This window comes from Equus quagga, chromosome 14 (assembly GCF_021613505.1).
Source record: "Equus quagga isolate Etosha38 chromosome 14, UCLA_HA_Equagga_1.0, whole genome shotgun sequence".
Classification (NCBI taxonomy): Eukaryota; Metazoa; Chordata; class Mammalia; order Perissodactyla; family Equidae; genus Equus; species Equus quagga.
The window spans coordinates 33018838-33044273 of NC_060280.1; the positions used below are offsets into that span (position 1 = coordinate 33018838).

A 25436-nucleotide genomic window follows, 5' to 3' on the forward strand; every position below is an offset into this window, starting at 1 on the left:
TGTGTGTGTGTGTGTGTGTGTGTGTGTGTGTGTGTGTGTGTGTGTGTGTGTATACACACACACAAAAGCCATGTGACCTCGGGCAGGCAAGTCCATGTGATCCCAGATCCCAGCTTCTTTCAACTGAATCATGAGACACTACGAGATAAACACTCAGTCTCAGTAAGGAGGCCCTACATATACGAGGCCAACAGTTTTTGGACAAGACTACGACATCATGAATCATGGAATCTTCAAGCTGAGGGGTCCTTGAAGGAAGGGAATTAATATTCACAAGGTCCTGCTATGTGCCAGGTACTGTTTTTTAAACTTTTTTTTTCTTTTTTCTGAACTCCATGGTAAGAAATACATTGTATGTGATGACCTAGTACAGGTGTCGTGTGTGAAGCATAACCCAAAGAAAAATTCACAAAATAAAACTGATCTTACTGTGTGTTCTGTACTCTATTCTGCTCCTCTCTAGTCTATTTATTATCGTTATTTGAAATGATGGCGCTGAGCCATGGCATTTATCTCATGAACAGTTACGACCCACAGTTGGGAAAAAGCAGTCGTGGTTCTTTCATGTATACACTCGCCTTCCACGCTCATTCCAACTTCAGGAGGCAGGCGTGTATTCATTCCCATGTTGCAGATGAAGAAACTGAGGCTCAGTGAGATTCAGTCGTTTGCACAAAATCATCCAGTTCCTGAGTGGCTGTGCTGGGATTCCGAGCTTGACTCCACAGCCCATTCTTCCAGGTTATCTTGCTCCCCCAGAGTCCAATGGCCCTGTTTGGCTGATAGGGAAACTAATGCCCTGAGAGGAGAAGTGACTTGCTCAAGGTCACAACAGGGCTGGTGACAGAGCCTAAAATCGAAGCCAGATTCATGCTCGGACTCCACACACCTCATATGGGAACTAGGCTCCTGTGGGCAGGAAGCTCTTCCCACCATTGGTTATTCCTTTTCTTCCCTGAAGTCATCCTGGGTTAGATTAAGTTGAAACAGATCAACAGCCACTCACCTAGGACAAAGCTGGATTTGCTCATGGGAAAAAATGCCTCACAAATGTCGTTTGATGGGAAGTTTGTCATTGTGCACATGGTTGCTTCCACTGGAATCGAAAGTCATGTTGGCTCAAATTGAAAGCAAAGCTCTGGTTTGCTGTACCTCTCGGCACACACAGCAGGCCCTAACCTAGTTTCAACAATGCAATCCATCTTAATTTAGTATAGCTTTGAATCCCCCGGTCTTTCTTTTCCTCCTCCCCGTTCAGAAGCAGGGTGCTCCTGTGTTAGTATAGACTGCCCACTAGGGAGAGCAACAGAGCTCACCAGTGGGGAGTGGATTTGGGGTGCATTTAAACTAGGCCAGGACTTCTTACAAAGAAGTCCTCTTACAAAGAACTCACAAGAACAACGTTAGTGACTGTCAGATGCCAGCTCTGGCCCCCAGATCACAGGCAATTACAGCAGAGGGGGTGCTATGGAGAGGAGGCCCCAGGTCAAATTTTACCAAGGCAGTTTGAGGCGACTGAGCAGAAGGAAGGTCTGGAATTATGGCTACAGGGAGGCCAAGATCATAAAAACATAGATGGTGCCAAGAGTCTCCTGTGGGAGGGATGGTAAGGGTGGGGGTGGGAGTCGGGCAGCAAGGTCAGAAACAGATGATCGGCAGCAGGATAGAGCATGGTATGAGGAATGGGCAAGGGGTGTGGTTCATGACCAAGGCCATGGACTATGAGAGAGAGCGTGGGATGTGGCATGGGACAGGCCAGTGTCTAAAGGACCCTGCCACTGGGCTGAAGCTGCTGTGAGGCCAGGAGAAGGATCAGATGTGAGCCGCCTCCCCTTAGAATACCTGGGAGCCCATTTGGGTCACAGAACCTGAGAGTATTCAGATCTTCCTCACTGCTAATGATGCCCTGGGATGGAGCAGGGAAGAAATAGCTTGTTCTTTTCTCCAGGTACAGACCCACCCTCACTGCCTCCCGTGCCCCCTCCTGGCCTGAGCCCCCATCCTCTCTCCTGGATTACCACAATAGACTCCACTAGAGTCTACTCTCAACTCAGCTTCCAGAGCGATCCTGTCCAAGCATTAGTCAGATCCTGTCACTTCTCACCTCAGAACACCTGCATGCACCCCTACCCCACATCATCTCTTTGACCTCCTCCCCTACTCCAGCCACACTGGCCTCCTGGCTGCTTTCCATACCAAGCAGGCATGCTCCTGCCTCAAGGCCCCTGTACCTGTCCTTCCTTCCGCCAGGATCACTTTTCCTCCAGACATCCTTACCACTTGCTCCTCCACCTACTGCAAGGCTTTATTCCAATGTCACCTTCTTGGTGAAGCCTTCCTGGCCACCATATTTAGAACTGCACCCCCCCACACCTACCCCCGGCATTCCCTACCCCCTTGTCCACGACCTTATCATCTGGAAATGTCCCATATAATTTTGTTTTTATAGTTGTTTATCATCAGTCTCCCCCCTAAAAGGTAATCTCCAAGAAGAGTGGGCAATTTTATCCATTTTGAACATCACTTGAACTCCAGTACCTAAAACAGTACCTGGTACATGGTAGCTGCTCAACAAATAGTTGTGAAATGACTGAGAGTCCAGCTAACTCTCCAACCTTCCCTCCCAGCACATTCTGCCCCTATATTCCCAGTTACACACCTATGTTCCAGCCTCATGGGACACACCCTATATTTGCCCATCTCCATGCCTTTGTCCACACACGATCCCCTTTTCTCTCCCTCTTTACCTGTTCAAGTCCTTTCCATCCTTCAAAGCCCAGGGACCAGAACGTCTTCCATGAAACCTCAGATACCTTCTAGTTGGAATTTTCCTCTTAAATCTCTTTAATCCCTACTTGAAATGTCTTTTCTCTAGCATGTCATAATTTGAGAGTGGCCTGGTATGATCTCTAGGTCCTGATCAGTTCTAATAAGTTATGGATTCAGTTTCTTTTCTAGAAGTTTCTAACATTAACAAAGAAGTTTATGTTCTGGATACAGCTAGAACCATCTCGCAGGTTGTACACATTGCATACGTTGAGCTAATAAAAACACGTTTCTATAAAACACAACAAACTGTAGAGTGCAGTGGCCAAGAAAGATAATGAGCATTGGAGTGAGGCAGATCTGGATTCAAACCCTGGCTCCGCCATTTACTAGCTGTACAACCTTCAGCAAGTCACCTAACTTCTCTGAATCTCAGTTTCCTTGGCTAGAAAATGGGGAAAGGTTAAGAATCAATGGGCTTCTTGTCACTAAGGTCCCTCCTAGCTCCCAGATTCTCAGATGCTCTGACTCCACTGGGCCCTTTCCAATCCTTTTTGGAATTAGGGGGCTTACAGCCCTCGTTACATGAATAACTCTGCCCAGCAGGAGACTCTAATACCCTGTAAACATCAAGCTCCTCCATATTCCTGGGAGGGGGTGTGGGCCACTCACAAGACAGAAGAGTAGTCACATGTGGGGGGTCCAATCCCTACCCCAGCTGAGGGAGCCAGGCTTCCCATCCTGGAAGATGGAGCCTCGTGTCCAATGGCTGGGTAGCTGCAGTGCTCTGGCCACTGAGGGAATTAATGATAGACATTCTCATACATTTTTAAAAAACCAAGTCTCAAGAGTACGGGGCAAGGGAAGGTAGAGGATAAATTCAGTTAAATTGGTAATGAGCTTCTTTTTACTCTGCTTTGGAGATGCCCACCTAATCTGCTGGCTCAGAAGAAGCAATTTGTGTGCCTAATTAGGTTAACCAGTAATTTCCCTTTTGACACCCAGGCTGTTTGATAATTTGGGGGTAACTGTGATTCTGTTTCATTGTTTCTTTTCTAAGTGAATTTCTCAACTTGCCGCTGGGATTAAAGCATGGAGTCAATTCGGACTCTTCCCCGGACCCAGCACGTGGCTGCATGCCTCTAAGCCTTGGCGTGCGCAGTTGTCTCTCCTGGGAATGCCTCTCCCATCCTTTAAGCTCTGGGAAGTCCTAGGTGGCCTTCAAGCCCAGGTACATCACGTGAGTGCAATGAAAGAATGAGCCATTGCACCTTCAGGGCAAAACAAATGGCTCCTTTCACTGTCATCTCACAGCTCTTTACAAAATTAATATTAATAGCTGGCATGGATTAAAGACCAACACAGACCAGAAGCTTCACCAATGTTGTAGTACAGGCTCCCAGCAATACTTCAAGGAAGGAAGACAACGTGCCGTTTTTGTATTTTCTTATTATTGTGCAAAACATAGAACCTTCTTAACCATTTTTAAGGGTACAATTCAGTGGCATTAAGTGCGTTCACATTGTGGTGCAACCATCACCACCATCTACCTCTAGAATTTTTTCGTCATCCCAAATTGGAACTGTGCACCCAGGAAACACCAACTCCTCATTCCCCTGCCCCAGACCTGGTAACCGCTGGGATGGTGTTTTAGAAATGAGGAAACTCAGGCTCAGGGAAGTGAGGCGGGTTTCAGAGCTGGGGCATGGCATGGCCAGGATCTGAGGCCAGGTGTCCTCACCAGCCTCTGGAGCCACTATTCTTTCTCCTCTGCAACACTGCCTACTACGCCCCCACTACAGATAGGGCCACCAAGTCGTCATATCTCCACCTCCCTGGCTATTCCTCTAGATTCTCAATTCTAGAATAATGCCTGGCACACTGAAGGAGCTCGGCGTAGTCAAAGAACAAACACAGAATGAATGTACAAAAGTGACACTGGTAACCTGACCCAGCGGTTGGGAATGGAGCTCAAAGTGTATCCTTTGTTTTCTCAAAAACATTTATTGAATGCCAACTGTGTGCCTGGTATGCCGCCAGCCCCTGCTGGCCCCACTCAGCAGGAGAGGCCTGAGGGCTGGCTCTGGTGACGGCCCCGAGGAGAAAGATTTGTGTTTACATTACCCAGTCAATTCTGTATTTATTTTGGATATTAAGCAGTGACATAAAAGCTGCTGACATTAACCTTCAGGGGTAGAAATTGGCTTTAATGGACCCCATAAAAGTTATTATTGATGGCAGCTGCGTGCAGCATCACCGTGACCTCAGCAAAAGCCTCCACCGCTATCAATACTGTTGACAATTACTATTGACTAATGCGAGGCTGGCCCTGAAGGCAGAGTCGATGTTCCTGTGGCTGGAAGTCGCTGGCGGTTATGCTTTGCATTTGGCATCTGGTAAGGATCTCTGAGAACCTGGTCACACATTTTTGGTGGCCTCCGTTGAGAGTCTAACACTCTGTGATTCAAATGGAGGCAGACAAAGGGCTCAGACTATAGGATCAGAGAGACCTGAGTTCAAATCCGAGCTTTGCCGACCTGTTGACTTACTAGCTGTATTATCTTTGGCATGTCAGTTGACCTTTTTCGAGCCTCAGTTTTCCCATCTGGGAAACGGGAATGCTATGGTGTTGTCATGAGGGTTAAAGGCAATCACACATGTGTAGTGGCTTGACACATGGTTGGTCCTGAGTATGGCTTCTCTCTACTCCTGAAAAGTGGCTACACCATGATGTGTTGGCTAACATGTCCCGTGGAATTGAGCCCTGTCCTGATGGTAAGATCTGAGTTCTCATCAGAGACAAAGGAGAGAGCTGGGGCCAGGGATGAACACAAGAGGAAGAGAGGAGGGCCGGGGAGAAAGAAGACGGGAGCGTGGGAGGGGCAGGGGGAAGAGAGACAGCGAGCTGGAAAAGAATCAAGACTCCTGTGGAGAGCCTGGCTCTAGCTCAACTGGACACACAGCCCCGTGCACCCTTCGCCTCTCTGAGCCTCAGTCCTTGGCTGTAAGTGCAGGAGACAATGATACGAACAAGAACAAGACCACTGGCAACCTCAAAGTGAATAAAAGGCAGTCATGCCTATAGCTCATCACTGTTATATGAGTCACCGTCTTTATTCAGATCCGAGTATCACAAAGCCTTTAATGCAACTTCCCATCTGGAAGCATGCGGACAAGTGTGTGGGTACCAGTGGGGTGTCTGGGGTTGGGGAGTCCAGGGCTGGAAGGGATGCAGAGGCCAGGGGCTCTTTGTTTGAGTTACCAGCCTGCCTCCTTTGCCTGCCCGTCTTCCCTGAGCATAGTGAGGCCACCGTGGAAATGGATGACCAGCAGGAGACGATGGCATGGCCAGGGGCAGCAGGCAGCCACCTCCTGGTCCCTGTTATCAAAAGCTGAAGCTTTTCAGGCTTGTCGACTGTGTCATTATCACCCAAGAGAGGCTTAATTCAGCCATAATTCAGCTCTCAGGGAATATACAATGACGTGGGAGGCGTGCACCTCACTCTGTCATGGCTTTATGGAAAAATGATCATTTGTCACCATGGCAAGAAGCCTTCAAAAGAACAAACAATCAAGTATTTTGCGGCAGAGGAAATTCGCTATCTCTAGGGCTACAAGAGGAAAGATTTTAGAGTTATACAGGCCTGAGTTCAAATCCCATCTTGCTAGCTGTGTGACCTATGCAGGTTTCTTAACCTCTCTGGGCTGCAGTTTACTTATTTTGTGCAGTGGGGATAATAAAACCTACCTCAAAGGGTTGGAGGGGGAGTAAATGAGATCCTATAACTACAGCACTGAACACCGTGCTTGGGGTCTGATAATCAGCAGCAGCTATTAACTATTAATGTCATCATTATCGTCTTCCTCTTCCACACCTTCATCTTAATGTAAACACTTAGAATCACAGAATCCTGGATCTAGAAAGGCCTGCAGGTCACTCAGTTCACTTACTCCTGGAAAGTGTTCATTAGAACACGGGCCTCATCAGGTGCTGAGAACAAAGGGCTCTGTGGTCAGATCGCCTGGGGAATGCTGCAGATACTCCTCCTGGTAATTCATCCATTAGCATGCACTTAACATAGTCAAGGCTCTGAGAAGTCCTGCAGGAAAAACTGGTTTAACCCCGTGTTTCCTTCATTATTTGACCACAGAGCACTTCCTCTCCCCAACCCCCAATCTAAGAACTATTAACACTCTCAGAACACAGGAAATGCTGACTTTGTTTAAACTACTTATTTTATAGAGGAGGAAACTGAGGTCCCGGGAAAGAATGCAGCTTATCCAATGCCACAGCCCGGGTCAGTGATGGAACTCGGGTTCCCTGCCTCCTAACCAGACAGCATGTTCTCTGCACAGGCCTCACACCTCACCTGGGTGCTCTGGTTCAGTGCATGGTGGGGGCAGGGAGAGGAGGGGCTGCTGGCTTGGCTGCGGCAAGGTGGGAAGGTGGATGATGGAGTGTGGATGGCTCCCCACTGCACAGAGGGGCATCTCCCTCAGGTGCTGATGTCATTGATGCCCCACAGGGCTGGTTGGGGGCCAGGGGAGGGTGACACTGCCAAGCCAGTACCCAGGACCTGCTGCTCCCCCATCCCTCAGACAGGTACACAGGCCCCCCCCCCACCGCCCCAGGAAAACCTCCGAGTTCTCTGGGCAGGGTGGCAGAACAGACACTTGGAACTCTGCTGTGCATGACTCTTGAAGGAGATAAATTTCCCCACGTGATCCTGACCTTACCTGGTCTCCTGCCTGATCCCAAGTCTGGGATGATGTCCTGCATAACCCAGCTGGAGCAACCTTTTCTGAGACTAACCCGCCTAAGCCTTCACCTCTGACCTGGTCCCCACTGTGACCCTGGGAATCCTGGGCAGGAATCACAAGGATTCTGCATTTGGAGCTGGAAACCAGTAGGGGGCACTGGTACCTGGTTTGGCTCTTCCAGTTCTCATTCAGACTACCGTCCCCTCATCTCCCTTCCTACACTTGGTGTGGAAGCACCAGCAGACCCCCTGATGGCACTTCTGAGAACAAAAGCCCTCCCCCATGCAGAGGGACTGTCCCTGTCTCTGCCACTCTCCCTAAGTCTTCACTGCCAGACCCCAGCAGGACCCTTCTCAGGGCTGACCTAGGTCCGCAAAGCTGCCCAGAGACTGTGGGGGTTGAAGGGGGTTGTCCCTTCAGCTCACTGCAGGGGTGCATCTAACTCAGAGCGCCCCGGAGATGTGCTAACAAGGTCCCGGGAGGAGGGAGGAAGTTCTGAAACCAGGCTCCCTTCCCTCCACCATAAAAAGATGGTGTGTGAGCTCCTTGTCATCTTTCTCCCATAGCATCTCTCCAGCCTTGGAAGAAGGAGCTGCAGAGACGAGAGTGGAACAGAGTTCAGAGCCAGCACTTTCCCAAATCTGCAGATGAGATCACGGGAAAGCTGGAGCAAAACCTCAAGTTTGAAGTTACCTCGACATGACAGTTTTTGTTTAGAAGCTATCCTCTGATCAACCTAAGATACTGGGGTAGGGCAGCACCTGGAGGCTGAAGGCTGCATGAGCAGGATTCAGGCAGGACCAGCCCAGCTGACGTGATAGAGGACAAGTGGCGGGGGACCGATTACCACTGTCCCCTGACCCCTCTGCTCCCCTGCACACAGGCACCTTGTAAGCAATAACCCTGCCCCTTAGGCATCCCCCTAATCTGGAAGGAAAGAGCAGCAACCCCATCTCTGGCATGTCACTGATGGGTGGGTATTTCACGTCACTGTGCAGGAGGTTCTGACTTTTGACCACTGAGAGCAAAGCAATTTTTCACCAACTTCACCAGAGCCCCAAGCGATGGAGCAGAAAATCAATACTGTAATTAAAAACCTCCACCTGGCACCCCAGGCGCCCGGCACAGGCCAAGTGGGCTACTCACCGGTCTCGGTGTTCTCATGCTCCGTGTCGGTGAGTGTGAGGTTGGAGTTGGCCCGGCTGGACAGGCAGGAGCTGCGCCCCGACCGTGTGCTCCGGGCCCACAGCCGCACGGGGTGCTCAGGGGACAGCATGGTGTCGGCCTCCATGTCAGCATCAGAGCTGGCCCCCATGGAGTAGCCACAGTGGGGGAGGCCGATGTCTGTCCGGTACAGCGTCCCATGAGGCGGTGTCACATCCCCCAGCCCCAGCTCACGCAGGGTGAAGTTGGCTCCTGGGAGGAAATGCAGGTGAGCTTGGTTAGGGTGCTGAGGAGTGGGGGCTCGCCACCAGAAGCCTGGTCCCTTTCCCCAGGATTCACTGTTGTCCTTTAGCTCGCAGTGGTGTTCCATGTCCATGTCTTTCCTCTGCCTGGCCTGCTCCTTGTGCCCCTTCCCCATCAGCCCAAATCCTCTAGGCCCAATTCAAATGACATCTCCTCTGTGAAGTCGCCCCCAACCCTACACCCTGTGCAGAAGTCACTGCTTCTCCCTCCGAGCTCCCTCTGAGAGTCCTTGGCCCCAGTCGTCCTGCAGACCAGGACGGTTTAACAGCCTGACTCCTCTGCTGGAGATGCCCTCAACAAGGGCAGGATCAGGTCTTCTTCATTCCTGAATCCCTGGGCCTAGAAGGAAATCCAGTACTCAGCAGGGGGGTCAGGAAATATCTGCTAAAGTGAATGGAGGGCTTCAGGTCTCCTCTTGCACTCCAGGGTGGGCTTTCCAGCAAGGAGCACTCCTGAGCAGGGCAGAAGCCTAGCTGATGAAATGCAAATATTCCCCTGGGACTGGAAGCTCCCTTCTGGCCAAGCTGGAAAAGTCTGAAGCATGAAAGTGAAGACAACGGTGACTGGCAGAGAAAAGTGGGTCTCACACAAAGAAATGGGCTCTGGCTTCTGCTTGCTCATGCCAGGTGGGGCTGTGACAGGAATCAGCAGACTTTGCAGTAATCCAGGGAGGCAAGCACACAGCCAAAGCTGGGCCCCTGAGAGGTCTCTTGAGGGCTCGGGAAGGCCTGGCAATGCCCAGGACTGAGGCTGGGGAAGAGGCGAGTGAGGGCAGTTCCCTCAGGGATTGGTATTTGAGTGACAAAGGGAATACTAATGTTCATGGACAACACAGCTTCCATGTTACTCCTAAATGTTAATTCAATGTCTATTCAGGGGTGGCTACTCTCACATTTCTAATATTCCCATGAGTGTTTGGGGGATGAGGGGGTGGACAAAGACACTAAGGGGCATATCCTTGTGACAAGGGCCAGGGCCGCATAGGACAAGCCTGCAAAGGCAAAGCAAGAAGGGACTTCAGGGAGGCAGGAGGGAAGTCAGCAGCAATGGCTTCCTATTACAGTCATTGCATCACTCCCACCAAATAACCCCTGTGCCCCTGGAGCCTGCTAGTCAGCTCTGTGCCCAGCATGGCCTCTGGGCTCTGCTCAGGGCCAGGCAGACATTCTGATTGGCCAGGGTCTGGGCCAGACCATATATAAAATATTTTGAACATCACTCCTTTGTGCCATATTCCAGGCTGCCTTCCTCTGTTGCTCTCCTTCTAAGTAGAAGAAAACTTCAAATTGGAACCTAAATCCCCTCAATCTGCTTCCCACCATCTCTGGACACCACACTCCCTGTCCACCCCATTTGCCTCCCTCTGATCTCCTTTCCTGCCTCCTTCCAGCCCCATATCCCTGGTCTGTTGGGCTGGTCCTCTCAAGGGAGGCCAGTCACACATTATGAAGAATGACTGCTACGTTAAGTGAAAAATCAAATTTATTTGCAATAAACAGCCGGGCTGCATTGATTTCCATATGGCTTGCCCTGCATACCCTTTTAAGCAGCCAGACTCAGCATCAATATGAGTAACTGAGACACGCCAGGAATGGAGAATTGCAAGGTGAGGACTGACTCCAAGGGCTCAGTGATCGTGTTGAGCCAGCCCGGCCCTTCCAATGTGTGAGTTTAGAAGATTTAGTTCATCAAACGTGAGAAGTCCTCAGGGTCTGTTTGCTTTAAGTCCTTGTGGCCTCTTTCCTGAGGAGCCCAGGACACAGGTTGACATTCCACCTCACTCAACATCTAGCTGTGCAATCTTGGGCTGGGGACATCACCTGGGCCTCAGTGTTCTTGTCTTTAAAATGGGGTGATAAAATATGGCCTGCTACCCTCACAGGAGTTTTGAGGATCCAGGGAGGTAATGGGAGGGAGAGTACTTTGTAAACTGCAATGGTCCTGTCTGCCTATGAGATGAGAATGCTTCTTTATTTGTTATTTATGAAGTTGAGAAGGGGCTCCTTCTGGAACCTCATGTGCTGGGTGGCATCCAAGCCAAGCTGGGCCTGGCAGGGTTTGCTGAGTTCTATCAAGAATGGGCAGGATGGAGCTGGAGGAAAGCTCTGAGACCATTTGTCATTTCCCCTGAGACCCAGAGATGACAATTAGTAGCAGGCAGCACTTATGAAGATCTTCTCTGTGCCAGGTACCATGTCAAAGTGTTTCATTTACAGTCCTCATTCATCCTCCTGACTACCCTACTATTAGGAGGCATCACCGCTCTCCCATTGCCCAGGGGAAGAAGCCGAGGGTAGTAAAAATGGCAGAGCCAGAATTCAAATCCAGATCTGTCTGATGCCCCAGTTTGAGTTCTTAGCCACAAGCTGGGAAAGAGCTGAAGACCCCGCATCTTTCAAGCCTAAGAGGCAGCCTGCCTAACAGGCCAGCTTCCATGTGGAGCCAGGCCTGTGGGAGAGCCAAGGAGACTGTCGGCCCCAGGGAGCATGTGTGTGTGACCAGCTCCTCTCCCCTCCATGATCTTGAATAAGTGATTCACTTGGGGTGTTGTAAGAATAACAATGCCAAAACGCATATAAACTACACAGCACAGTGCCCGGCTAGCCCTGTCTGTGGAAGGGGAGTAGGCCGGGGAGAATCAGGGAGGGCTGCATGAACTGTCAGGGGCAGGGGCCCACCAGGCATCAGAGGGCTCATGGCTCTGCAAGCAGAAACACAGGCATCACTGAGGCACCAGGGTGGGGAACATACATCATGGCACCTGTGGGAGCAATGAGTAGTCCAGCGGGGCTGGAGCATGGGCTGTGGGGTGTGGATGGGCAGAGGATAAAACAAGGCAGGAAGACAAGTGAACTTGGGGAAAGCCCTCTTATACCAGGTTAAGGAGCTCAGGTTCAAGACAATGGGGGGAGGCATTTCCATGCTTCACTCTGGCTGCAGAGCAGAGAATGGTCCAAAGGGGGCAGCACTGGGTGGGGGGGGGGTTGCAGTCAATCCTCCCAGAGAGATGACAGTGGCCTGAACTGGGACAGTGGCAGAAGAGGAGATTTGAAAGGTATTCCCGAGTAAGATGGATAGGCTTTGGTGACTACTGTGTGTAGGAAGTGAAGGAGAGGGAGCCAGGATATCCCCCCAGTTACTAAGGTTTTAGGTCTAACCATCTCAGGAACATCTTCTCAACGTCAGGACAGTGCTTGATGCAAAGAAGGTACTAAGATATGTCTGTTGAATGCATATATATATGAACAAATAAAACTAACAACTAAACTTATTCAGCACTCGATGGTAGATGCTTACCGCTTAACCACATCGTCTTATTAGGTCTTACAAGTCAGTGCAATGAGACTGCTCCTGCCCACCTGACAATCCAGGGCTGAGGCTTAGAGGAGAGCCGGTGGTGGCTCTGAACGCACCCCCAGGCAGTCTGACAGAGAGCCCAGCTCCCAACCACCCCATTATGCCAGCCGAGTGAGTGAGCGCGAAAAGGAACGGACTAAGAATGAACTATGGGGCAGGCTTGGACCAGATCCAGGTGCCCAAACGGCAGAGACTTGGCGTTGCGAGTGCCCCGGTCGCGTTCCTGCGCACCTGCACCCACGCCCCGGGGCACACCTGCTGGCACACCTGCACACGCACCTGCCCGGCAGAACTCTTCGGCCTCCTGCGGCACCACGTCCTTGACGCGGCCGCCATAGGCGAGGCGGGCGTCCTGGTCGTAGGCCTTGAGGGTCTCGCTGGAGCTGTAGGACTTCTGCGGACCCTTGCCCTCCTCGCTGTCCGCCGACGAGCTGGTGTAGCGGCGCTCGGCGTCTCGGCGCCGGGTCAGCGAGCGGTACGGCTTCCTCTCCTTCACGTCCATGGCCTCCGGTCCGCGCTCCTCCACATCCACGAACAGGGTCCTCGCCTCACTCAGGGCCGACTGGTCTGGAGCTGGGGAAAGCAAAGAAAGGGCGTGAGCTCCGGTCCCCGGGGACAAAGGCAATGCGGGTGCATCCGGCCCCCCATTCTCCCTGCGGGGCTGTGGACCAGGCTCCGCTCCCTAGGGCCTCTAATCATGAATCCTGTCTCTTTCTGTTACTTGGCCTGTCCACCATGAAGATCCCTCCGCCTCTCCTCCAGTGATGGGTATCAGGAAGCTGACAACAAAGGCGAGGGGGCGCTGGTTTTCCTAATCTCCTAGGCAGGAATCATGTGTGGTTCCATCGCTTCTGCACCTGGGACAGGGCCTGCCACAGAACGCAGGCTCCTTAAGAACTCCTGAAACGAATGACTATACTCAGGCAGCCGGGAAGCACTTTGTATTATCTCATCAAATCGTCACGTCTCCACATTAGTTATTACTGTCTCCAATCTTTTTCCAAATAAGCCAAGGTATAAACAGCCAGTCCTCTCATCACCAGGTAATTAACTACTTACTGTCTTATTGTCTGTTCTCTTCCACTAGTGTGTAAGCTCCATGAGAGCAGGGGCCTCACCTGTTTGGCTCACTTCTGATCGATAGCATGGAGGGCAGAGCCTGCTGCACCTAGTACTCATTTGTTTAATTAACCGGCCAACCAATCCCCATCTGACAGATGAGAAAACCGAGGTTCAAACCTCCTTTCGGGTCACTTAGGTGGTAAGACACAAAGCCAGGATCTGAACCCAGCTCTGTTTTTCTGTTCTGTTATGCCCCCTTGAGTCTGCTCGCTCCCACCACACAAAATGTCCTTCCAGCTAGGCTGGCCCTGACTACCATGCTAATCAGAGAGCTTCCTCACCTTGGTCTCTTCCATCTCATCAGAAGCTCCCTCAGCACCTGGGGAAGCCACAGCACCTGCCCCAGACATCTGGGTGTTGCTAGGGTGTCTGATGGGTGAGAAGCTCCCAATCTCCTTTTCTCCTCTTTTCTCCACCTTGATCCTTTTCTCCTAGAATGATACCCCAGGATTTTTTTAGGTTGTCATAGCACCCTCTTTCTCCTTCCAAATGTGTTCCTTTGGCTCTGGGGTTGCAAACATAGCCCCCTACAAGAGCCAGGAGGCAAGCACAGGAGGAAAGCAGAATATCCAGCCCAATGTATGAGGAGACCTATTTTTCTTGATACATGCAACCTTCTCAGTTCTTTCTTTCATGGTTCCACTTTTCAGAGCAATGTGGGTATATAAAACATTCCACTGCGTCATCGCCCTGTTAGAGAAACAACAAAGCAAGAGCTGTAACAAACAGTGCAGGCACGGACTCTCAGTGCCAGGGTGGGGCCTGTCCACGAGGGCAGTGGACGCTCAGTACCTGCCAAAGCTGTGATGTAGGACTGCAGGGCGTCTTGTGAATTTTTAAGACAAGCCGGAAGTTTGGATTTAGATGTAAGAAGTATGATTTTTAAATGCTATTCATTATTATTTTTTAAAATTTCAAAATATTTTACAGGTCAAACAAAACACACTGATGGGTCATTTTGGTCTGAGGGCTAGTGGTTTCCAAGTCCTGCCTTCGATCAGGTAGATGCCTCTCTGAGGCATCCCTTTGGCCTGAGGATACGCTCTTCCCTCCCAAGACCTCAAAGGCTCGCTCCAGGGCAGGTCTTAGCTTGGCTCCCATGCAAACTCTGTCTTGTTGAAGAGCTCTCTAGACCCACTCAAACAGGTCCATGTGTCCTAACCTGGAAACCTACATCACCTTGCTCAGAAGGGGAACATCTGAGATTACCACTTGGTGTCTTTGGGATTTATCATGGGTCCCAAGTAGACTTCCCTTTATGTAGTTCTCCATGATTTTCTTTTTTCTTTTTCTTCTTTTTGAGGAAGACTAGCCCTGAGCTAACATCTGCTGCCAATCCTCCTCTTTTTGCTGAGGAAGACTGGCCCTGGGCTAACATCCATGCCCATCTTCCTCTACTTTATATGTGGGATGCCTGCCACAGCATGGCTTGCGAAGCAGTGCCATGTCCGCACCCAGGATCCGAACCGGCGTCTGGGCCGCCGAAGCAGAACATGCTTATTTAACTGCTGTGCCATCAGGCCGGCCCCAATCTCCATGATTTTCAAAGAGTGCAAACATCTGTGATTTTATTGGTGGTTCATAATAACCATGAAGCATGTAAGACAACTATTTTCACCTCCATTCTATAGATGGGGCAACAGTGACCCAGAGCCATCCAGCCTCCTGCCCAAGGCCACACGATGAGTTAGCGGTGAAACCAGCAAGACTAAATAGACTATGGTACCCTTGGGTTGTAACTAGCCAATCAAGATGGATGTGACACTTCTGGGGACCCAATTCTCAAAACATCCCTGGAAATTAGTGCTGGGTCAAGGGGTGTGATTTAGGATACACAGAAACCAAACCATCTTCCTGGGGCCCAAAGCTGGGGCCCTGAGCTCTGCCCTCTTGATGCGCGGCCTCCTGACATTGGCTGATGAGACGGCGGCCCTCTGAGTGCCGAAGGGCAGGGCCACAGGGAAGACTGGGGCGATGCCTTCTACTCCACCGTCTGCAAAGCCCTTTTGACTACAATCCATAATTGGGAAAGCATCTTACATTGTGACCTGATACACACAGTTACGTACATGAGTGTGTGTTTAGATGTATAAAATGGAAACAAGACTCACAAAACCAGAGTTACTGCACGATGAGCAGTGCCCTCTGATATTTCTAGTTCATTCTCTTTCACTTTTTCAAAAAGGCTGATTACAACTCTCTCAATTGATACCATGACCCAAGACTGGCTTTTGACTCAAAGCGCTGCTCTGGGCCAACTTAGATGACGATTTATGGGGACTCTACCTCGCCTCTGTGCTCTCTGGCCCTTCACCTCCAACCCATCCCCCAATGATAATGATACCAGTAAGCACTCAATTAATGTTAACCATTATTAATACTAGTCACTAATAATTCATAATAATGGTATTAATAATAATAGGCAATCTACTGTTGTTAGTAGTAGCTAATACTTATTGAGTGCTTACTTTGACTATCATTATACAACATCTTAATCCTCATTTCAATCCAGTGACACAGATACTATGATTATCTGCAAATGACAGGTGAGACATTGTGAGGGTAAGTATCCTGCCCAAGTTACAAGGCTCTTGAGTGGTGAAGCCACAATTCTGAACCAGGCGATTGAACGTGGCCCATGGATATAACTGCTAGACGGTGCTGCCTTTACAGGCTGTGCCCGGTGAGGTTCCTAAGCTCGGACCACACCACTGCCCTGCTTATGCCCCGAGCAGCACTGTGGAGCCTTCACGATGGATTCCAGTTTCTTGGTCAAAATGCAAGGCTCTTCTCCCTCTGGCCCATCTTCCTTCTATCTCACTGGGCCACTTGCACTTTCCTGGACATTCATTCTATGGCCTTTCCACCCTCGTGCATGCTGATCCCTCAGAGGACATCCAGCTAACCAGATGGTCTGTTTTCACGTCTGCCTCCCTCCTTGACTGCAGTACCTTGCAGGCAGGCCTGGCATCCACGGTGCTCACAAAATGTCTGCTGAGTGAATGAGTGAATAAAATTACGTGGTAGCTGCTTCATCCCTTCTCTCCAATGTTAAGTAATATAAAATATTGTTAGTTCAACTTAGACAAATATGTATTAGGTACATCCAAGATTGAATTAAAGGCATTACTTAGATGTATTCTTCTTAAATTTCAAAGGCAGCCTGGGTTTAAAGTATGTGTCCACCACTTAGCAGCTGTGTGACCTTAGGCAAGTTGTTTAACCTCTCTGTGTTTCAGTTTCCTCATCTGTAAAATAGTACCAACCTCTTAGGGTTGCTTGGAGGATTAAATGAGTTAATACATGTCCCTGGTACATATGGTCCCTGATACATAATGGGTGCTCAATCTATATTAGCCATTATTATCATCCGAATAAAACCACATTTTATTTTTAAAAGGCACACGTTAGAAGGCTTCAGTTAGGTGTCAGTTATAATTATAGAAGGAACATTCCCTTGGAAACATATGTTAATAAGGCTGAGACACATTTTAGGCTGTTAAATTGGTGGATGACTGTGTCCTCTTATCAGCGTGTGCCTGGTGACTGAGACATTGGCTTCGAGGCAAAGGCTCAGTAACTACAAATTATTAAGAACACAGCCCCCAAACTCATGGCTTCCCGGTCACAAAGCAGAGGAAGGGAGAACATTCGCCTTGCTCCCATTTCGTTTTCGTTTTTTTTCCATGCTGACTCAACAGAGTAATTCAGTAAATATTTACTTTTTTTGAACAGATGAGAGGTCGGTCATGGTTCACACTCAAATTGGTATTTAATAGAGGAAGAAGACGTTGGGATAAAAGAAGTGACAGTGGAGAAAAGCTCGCTTGGAACAAGAGTCTGCAGGACAGTGATGCTGACACCCTGGCAGGAGGCTGAGAGGAGAGCTGGGGAAGGGTACCGAGCTCAGATCCTGTGGCCCCACCCACGCGTGGGGGACAGAAGCACCCAGCACACATTCATGCTTCAATGTGCAGCCCCCTCCTTACCCTGCTGACCTCTGGGTTCCCCACTGCCCCTAAAATCCATTAGCCTGACCCTTCCTAACTCCCCCTCCGCTTCGTGTCGCTGCCCGCAGAACAACCTGCCACCCCAACTCGCCTCTCCCAGACGCACAGCCTCTATTGCTTGCTGAAACTCTTCTCCAGGTTAAGGTCCCAGCTCCAAGAAGGTGCCTTCAGAGAAGAGCTCATTTCCAGACCAGTTACAGATGAGTCTCGTGCTGGGCACTGGGCCCCAGATAGGATCAAGACAGAGCCCTGCTGGGACAGCTCACTGCCTCTCGGGGTCTCAGCCATAGGGACCACCAGAGATGAGTGCTTTGATACAGCCAGAACTGCAGTTTTATGAGTGTCTCCTCACGCTGACATGGGTGTCAGTTTTGATCTGTGTACTGAGAAGGAGAGCGGACCCCGGACAAGAGCAGGGAAGAAACATATACGTGTGGAGCACTGTGCTCTGCTCTGCACAGAGCCCACAGAAAGCCTCGTCACTCCTCCTCTTAGAGAGTGGGCTAAATGACCCGGTTGGTTGATCAAGTTCACACAGCCAGTAAGTGACAGCACTGGGACCTGGATCTAGTAATTCTAAAATCCACCGCTTTTTGGGTTTTTTTTTTTTTTTGCTTTTTTTTCCTTTTACGTGGAGTTGGGCTCAGAAGGATCTGGAAGGTTTGAAGAGGTGCGCAAATGTGGGGAGACGTGGAGACACATGGTGGTGATGGTGATGAGGTATCAGTTCAGATGGGACAGAGGCAATAACAACAACACACCATTAATCGAACACCTACTCATGCGCGGGGCCCCCTGGACGTGTTATTTCTAATCCCTCCAACAATTATGTAGGTCAAATATTATCCTCTTATTTTATATTTTCCCTTATTTCCTCACTTTACAAATGAGATAACAAGCTCAATGAGATTAAGTGATTTGCTCTGGATCACATGGCTTCCAAAGGTCAGGGGCTAGGTTTGAATCAGAAGATGTTGAAACCTGAAGAAAGGTGGTGCACACCAAGTAGCACAGGTTAATTCACTGGGTAAATCATTGCTAAGGACCTTTTCTGTCCTAAGTGCTGTGGAAGATGCTAGGAGGTAACATGCAAGGCTCCTTGTTTCCTCCCTCCCGCTCCCTGCCTCCCGCCTCACTGCCTTCCTACCCTGCTGTGCCACGCCTTGTGGGAGGGCTCAGTGGACAGGATAGATGAGCTTGCTTCTCCTTGGAGCCTCTAGACAGTGGGCAAGTCAGATAGGGAGACAGGCGGGGCTAGGACACCACAGGAGCCCCTAGCCCAGGCCGGGGGGGCCAAAGGTGGAGAGATGATCAGGGACCACGGCCCAGAGAAAGTGACATCTAAACCATGACCAGAGAATGTCATGTAAAAGTTAGCCAGGCCAGATGGTTTTGAGGTAAGGAGAGAAAAGAAGTTTAGATCTGTGGTTTTCCATTTTCTCTGACCTACAGTAAAAATACATTTATTTCACAATCCAGTACACATATAAATCTACAAACGTCTAACTAAAACAAAAATTTCAAAAACTATGCCTAACCTTTCCTCAGGGGTGGAATCTGATATTTTCTATTCTCTTCTACTAAAATAGAATTATGGAGGGGTTGCCAACCTACAGTTTGAAAAACACTGTTCTAGGTCACAGCGTGGATGAAAGTTGGTGGCATGAGAGCTCTGGGAACAGAGAGCAGCTCAGTTATTCCTGGAGTCCAGACTTCGGGGAGAGAAAAAGGTTTACGATGAAGCTTGAGAGGTGAGGAGGGAGCAGCCTGGTAGAAAAAAAAGGAATTTCCATGAACAATTATAAGCAGACAGTAAAATGCAAACGGGCATGTGGCAGAAAGCCTGGATCTAGAGATGTGGGTCAAGGGGGGGCACGTGTCCTCCAGCTGGTTTTCAGAGGCTCCGACCTGTGGGGCCAGGAGCTGGCCTGGAAGAATGACAAGGTTGTGGGAGTGGGGAGAGAAGGGAGATGGGAGAAACAAAGCTTTTGGTGTGTGGAGAGAAACTCAAAAAGTGAACTTGGACCCTTCACATGGGCTCCAGCAATATTTATGAGGGGCAGCAGCCTGGAGTGCTGGCAGGGAGACTGGAACAGACATATGGCGCTGCTGAGTGACCTCTGGCCCTGCCAAAGCCCTCGGGGACACGGGGGCTGTTACCACCCTGGGTTTCCTCGCAGCCTCAGCATCAGCCAGAGACGAACCAGGAAATTGACCGAATTCCTACTGGACTAAAGTTTTATAAGTTTTCCTTAACATAAGCAGACGGTGATATTTTTAGTTCTTTGTGTGTCAAAAGGGCCCATAAATATTTCAGAGCTAAAATGTGTTCTACAAAATATAAGTCCTGGGCAGTATCCGTGTGTGGATGTGTGGATAAAATCATCATAAATTTTTATTTTCCTTACTCCTTCCAAGTTTGGTCTTGCATATCCTTTGTTTTAAATTCCAGTGTGATAGGAAGTGAATGCCAGGGGTGAGGGGTGCCCCTATTCTGTGCCAGGTACTGTGTTGGGTTATGTACAAACCAGAGAACTAGGCATCATTATCCCCACTTTACAGATTTGGAAACTGAGGCTCAGAGTAGCAAAGTGATGCTCAAGTTCACAAAATATGCCAAGACTGGAATCTGGGAAGTCAGGCTCCCAAGGCTGTGGGCGCTTTGCGGCACCCAGAGCTCATTTCCCAGGCGCTGTCACTTTAGGGAATCTCTGGCCTTTAAAACGGTGACACGGCGATTATAATAGGCGTTAAGGACAAGGTCTCTCCCTGCATTACCTCATTTAATCCTCACCATACCCTAAACCATCCTCATTTTATAGATGAAAAGGCCCGTAGAGAGGTTAAGTGCCTTACCCAGAGGGCCACAGCAAGGAAGTGGCAGAGCCAGGATCGAAACCTGGGTCTGTACGACCCCAAGGCTCAAGCTTTTAATCATAACCCATACTGCTTCCCACCCGAGTCCCCCCTTCTTCTAATTTGCTGAAATGTCCTATTTGTTCTTTCACTTTTTTTTTCCCCCTGCAGTATTAATTCCTCTGATGAACCCAGTTAGCGCCTGACCTGGGCATGTGGGAGGAGTGTTTTTACAGCTGCTTCTCGAAGTGTGCCCTGCACAGAAAGAGCACTGTGGGCCAGGGAAACGGCTTTCTTGGGAACATTGTAGAGTATGGCCATGTGCCCAGGCTGGCTGCGGGGACGTCCCTAATCAGCGGCTGGCCGGCAGGTGACAGATGGTGCCGCTGCCTACAGGAGCCACCTTGCCCTTCTGTTGGAGGGCTTGGCACAGACCAGTTGCTGTATGGCAGTTGCTGTACGGGCACCGTTCCTCTGATCCCGAGCTGGGAGAACTCCTAGCAGAGCTGCCTGACCCCTCCAAGGGCTGAGCATGCACAGGATGAGGACACGATCGGCCCTCAGCCAACAGGAGGTCTTATGAGGGCTGTGTTTTCCAGATTCCTCCATCTGTATTCTTCCCCCCTCAAAGCTATTTACCAGCCAATGATCCTCCTTTACAAATGGGGGCATCTTAGAGTCAGAAAACGGGGTGTTTATTACCTTAGGATTGAAAGTGTCATCAAACGTCAGCTGGTTCATGCCCCATTGGACGTTTGAACCCCCTCGGACCCATCCCCACCAAGTGGTCACGCCACCTCCAAAGCTGGGGACTTCACCACCTCCAGGGACGGCTCTGACTGTGCTTCCTGACATGGAGCCGGAACCCGCCTCCTTCTAGCTTCCTTCCGTAGACCTCACCTCCTCAACTTGGGGTCTCAGGAAATAAGTCTAATGCTTTGCCTGGCAAGAGCTCTTCCAGACTGAAGACGGGCCAGCCTGTGTATCCTCGAGTCCTCTCGTCAGACTGAGCATCTCTCCTACGATTTTCAAGCCCTCACCTTCCCAGTGACCTTTCCCTGGGTTCATCCATCCTCGTTCCCTCTTCCCCATCTAACAAGGCTTTATAAGGTCCAGGGCGAGATTTGGGGACAAGGAGTTGAACCAGATGCAGTCAGAGGGACAGACACATCTACAGGTGGTTCTAGCACGTGAACACAGAGAGCAATTGACACAGACACTCCGGGGGTAGAGAAGGGACACCAGCTCAGGTAGGGTGGGTAGCAGAGGCCACCTGAAAGAGGTGACACCTGAGCTTGCCTGAAATACTGAGCAGGACTTAACCAGGGGACAGGGAGAGGAGGAGGCTCACGTTTGTCCACATGCCTCTCACGTGGGGTGGGCTAGAATGTCTTGCTGCAGTCTGAATGTCCCCCCACACTCCTCTCTCCTGCACCTGATGCATATTCCCATTGGCAGCTCACCCCCATGTGACATTCTCAGAAGCACCCCCGCCAGGGTCTCAGGTTGAGCTGGCTGTCTGCTGGGACTCGGTTTCTTCATGAACACCACCTTGAGAAATGGCCTCCTCCACAGTTCAGCCCCCACTGAAAGGGACCTCCTTCCTTCCCCCCAGAAAACTCCTTCAAGGGTCAAACTCCAAACCCAGGTTTTTAGAATGCCAATTCTCTGTAAAAAGTGTGCAAGGGCCCCTCACAGCTTTCTGATTTTCGCTGGGTTTATCCTAGGACCACATTATGAGATCATCAGAGGGAGGGGGGAGAGAGTCCGGCTGATTAATTGCTCATCCCCTACTGTGTCCTAGGCTTGACCTGTAACCACCTGGGGCTCCTGCTTTAGGCCCCCTGTGAGCCTCTGTGAGGGGTGAGAGGGGAGAGCCAGAGGGGAAAACCAGCGCCACAGGGAGCAGGCATCAGTTTAAAGCTTCTGGAAACAGAGAGGCTCTTAGTTTTAACACTAACTCCCTCGATCCCACACAAACCTTCCCAGATTTGTGAAGGTAGCAACTGCTTGTTTCCTCCCATAGCTGCTTGGGGCCATGTTTATAGAGAAGAGGGAGCTGAGGCTTGCTGACATCCAGCACATGCAGAGCCAGGAGTTGTCACCTTTGTCCTGTTTTCTTTCATGGCCTCAGTTTTCTCTTCTACACAATGGGGTGGCATGAGGGGAGGGTGTCATATGTAATGCATGCCTGAGGACTGCCTTTATGTTCCCAAATACACACACACACACACACAGAGGAATTTCAAGTACTTTGTCAAGGGCCAGAAGTTCTGTAAGGAGCAACGATTACAAAGCCGTTGGGGAAGTGCCAGGAGGGGTCTTTGCAGCAGACAAAGCTTGTGAGCGGAGGCGTCCCAGGAAGGGATGTCCAGGTGGACCGTAAGGGAGACAGAAGTGGCTTTGGCAGACTTTCACTTCCATCTCTGCATACTCAAGCCTCAAAGAGGTGGAGAAAAAGGCTTGTAACAATGGGAAAACCCTCACTGCCTGAAGCTGCTGCCATTTCCAGTCATTAAAGGCAGACTTAATAGATATTAGGGCCTTCTTTCCTGTAACTGGGTGGTCAGGAGATTTTTATTTCAACAATTAGCTGCCGTAAGTCACACAGAACTGGAGACAGATAAAGGCAGGGCCAGTCTCGCATGGAGCTAATCATGCCCAGCATTCTACGCGCCTAATCAAGCCTTGCGCTGCTCCCGTCCCTTTCATCCAGGCCTCAAAGGACTCTGCCATCGGTAATTAAGTCTCATAAGTGCCACAAAGAAAGGGATTCTCCTTGGCAGTCCGAGTGTAGCAGGGGCTGCTCGGGTGGAGGTGGGGCAGGTAACCATGCGGCTGGCCCCCAAGATGGGGGAGAGAGAGCAAGGAACAGACCCCGGCCCGAGACTGAGCCCTGTCAGCCTTTGGTCTCTGTGCATTCTGCTGAAACAGGACAACTGCAGATCTTGTGGCTTCGCTGGCCACCTCCTGTTGAGCCTGGCTCAATCTGCTCCAAACTGGAGACATTCCAGATGGCCACCCAAAGCCTTTCTAAATTTTTCAACCTGGATGGTCTCTGGGGGATAAATTTGTTAGACCCTCCAATTCTGGCAGGGGTAATTCAAATAGCAGTCTCCTAGATTGTTCGAGTTAGAATGTGACATAAAGGATGTAGTTGCCCAGACCCCCTCTGACTCTTGGATTCCTTCTATGAGTCTGCATGGACAGCAGCCAGCCTTCGCTTGATCTCTGATGACAAGGCGCTTACTCCTAACACATTTCATCCTCTGAGCTTGGCCTTAGTTCATTCTGATAGCGAGCTGGAATTTGCTGCGTAAGAGCCTTCCCGCTGGCCCTAACTATGCCTTAGAGCCTCACAGACAAGCCTAATCCCTCTTTCCCAGAACAAGATCTCTCCTCCCCAGGCTCCAGGAAACGGTGGAGCACAGTGGTCAAAAACACAAGCTTTCCATCAAAAGCACAACCCAAAAAGGAAAAACGGATACATTGGACCTCACCAAACTTCAAACTTGCACTCTGAAAGATTCTGTTAAGAGGATGAAAAGATAAGCTACAGAGTAGGAGAAAATATTCACAAACCACATTATCTGACAAAGGTCTAACATGTTGAGTATATAAAGAACTCTCAAATTCAATAGTAAAAAAACCCAAACAACCCAATTAGGAAACGGCCAAAAGATATCAACAGATATTTCACTGCAGAGAATAGACAGATGGCAAGAAGCACGTGAAAAGAGGTTCAACATCACTGGCCACCAGGGAAGGGCAAATGAAAACCACAATAAGACCGCACCCTCATCGGAAGAGCTAAAATGGAAAATAGTGATAACTCCAAATGCTGGCAAGGATGCAGAGAAACCGGATCACCCATACATTTCTGGTAGGAATATAAAATAATACAGCCTTTCTGGAAAACAGTTTGTCAGTTTCTTATGAAAGTAAACATGCAATTACTATATAACCTAGTAACTGCACCCTTGGGCATTTATCCTTGAGAAATGAAAACTTATGTTCACACAAAAACCTGTACAACAATGTTCCTAGAAGCTTTACTCATAATAGCGAAAATGTGAAATAGCCCAGATGTCCTTAACAAGCGAATGGTGAAATAAATGGAATACCATGGAATACTACTCAGTGATAAAAAGGAATGAATGAATGAACCTCTAGAGAATTATGCTGAGTGAAAAAAAGCCAATCGCAAAAGGTTACACACTATATGATTCCACTTACATAACATTTTTGAAATGATTTTAGAGATGGAGAACAGATCAATAGTTGCTGGGGTTAGGGATGGGGTAGGGGTGAGAGGGAGGGAGGTGTGGCTATAAAGGGCAGTGTGAGGGTACTTATGGTGATGGGAATGCTCACTGTCTTGACTGGATACACTAAGCTACAAGTGATAAAATAGAAGAAAACACACACACGCTCTCAAATAAGTACAACTGGTGAAATCTGAATAAAATCAGTGGATTGTATCAATGTCCATATCCTGGTTATGACATCTGCTCTCTTACCACCATTTTGCAAAATGTTGCTACTGGGAGAGACTGGGTAAAGGGTACCCAGGATCTCTCTGTACTACCTTTTTTTTTTGAGGAAGATTAGCCCTGAGCTAAAATCTATTGCCAATCCTCCTCGTTTTGCTGAGGAAGATCAGCCTTGAGCTAACATCCGTGCCCATCTTCCTCTACTTTATATGTGGGACGCCTACCATAGCATGGTGTGCCAAGTGGTACCATGTCCGCACCTGGGATCCAAACCTGCGGACCCCAGGCCACCGGAGTGGAACGTGCAAAGTTAACTGCTGGGCCACCAGGCCAGGCCCGTACTACTTTTTATAACCGCATGTGAATTACAATGATCTTAATAAAAATTCCAATTAAAAAAGTAGTTTTTTTGAGTCAGGCAGGTTTGAGCCTTGAACCTACTAGGTACTTCCTATGCAACTTTGGACAAAGAAACTATCTGAGCCTCAGATTCCTCATCTGTAAAATGGGGACAGTATTTACCCTCTTATAGGGTTGTTTCGAGGCTTAAATGGAAAAGCTCAACTCTATGTGTGGCACATAAATAAGGGCTTAATGAACAACA

General features: G+C 49.5%; 1 protein-coding gene across 6 annotated transcripts in view; it reads right to left on the bottom strand.

Annotated features, from left to right (window-relative positions):
• TENM4 (teneurin transmembrane protein 4) overlaps positions 1 to 25436 on the bottom strand; it is a 727387-nt gene that overhangs the window by 368181 nt on the left and 333770 nt on the right. For all 6 annotated transcript variants that reach the window (XM_046686180.1, XM_046686184.1, XM_046686179.1 and 3 more), the window contains 2 exons: positions 12631 to 12924; positions 8674 to 8943 (listed from right to left, as the gene is read on the bottom strand). In XM_046686180.1, the coding sequence (XP_046542136.1) occupies positions 8674 to 8943; positions 12631 to 12924 (564 nt within the window). The remainder of the gene's footprint in view (positions 1 to 8673; positions 8944 to 12630; positions 12925 to 25436) is intronic.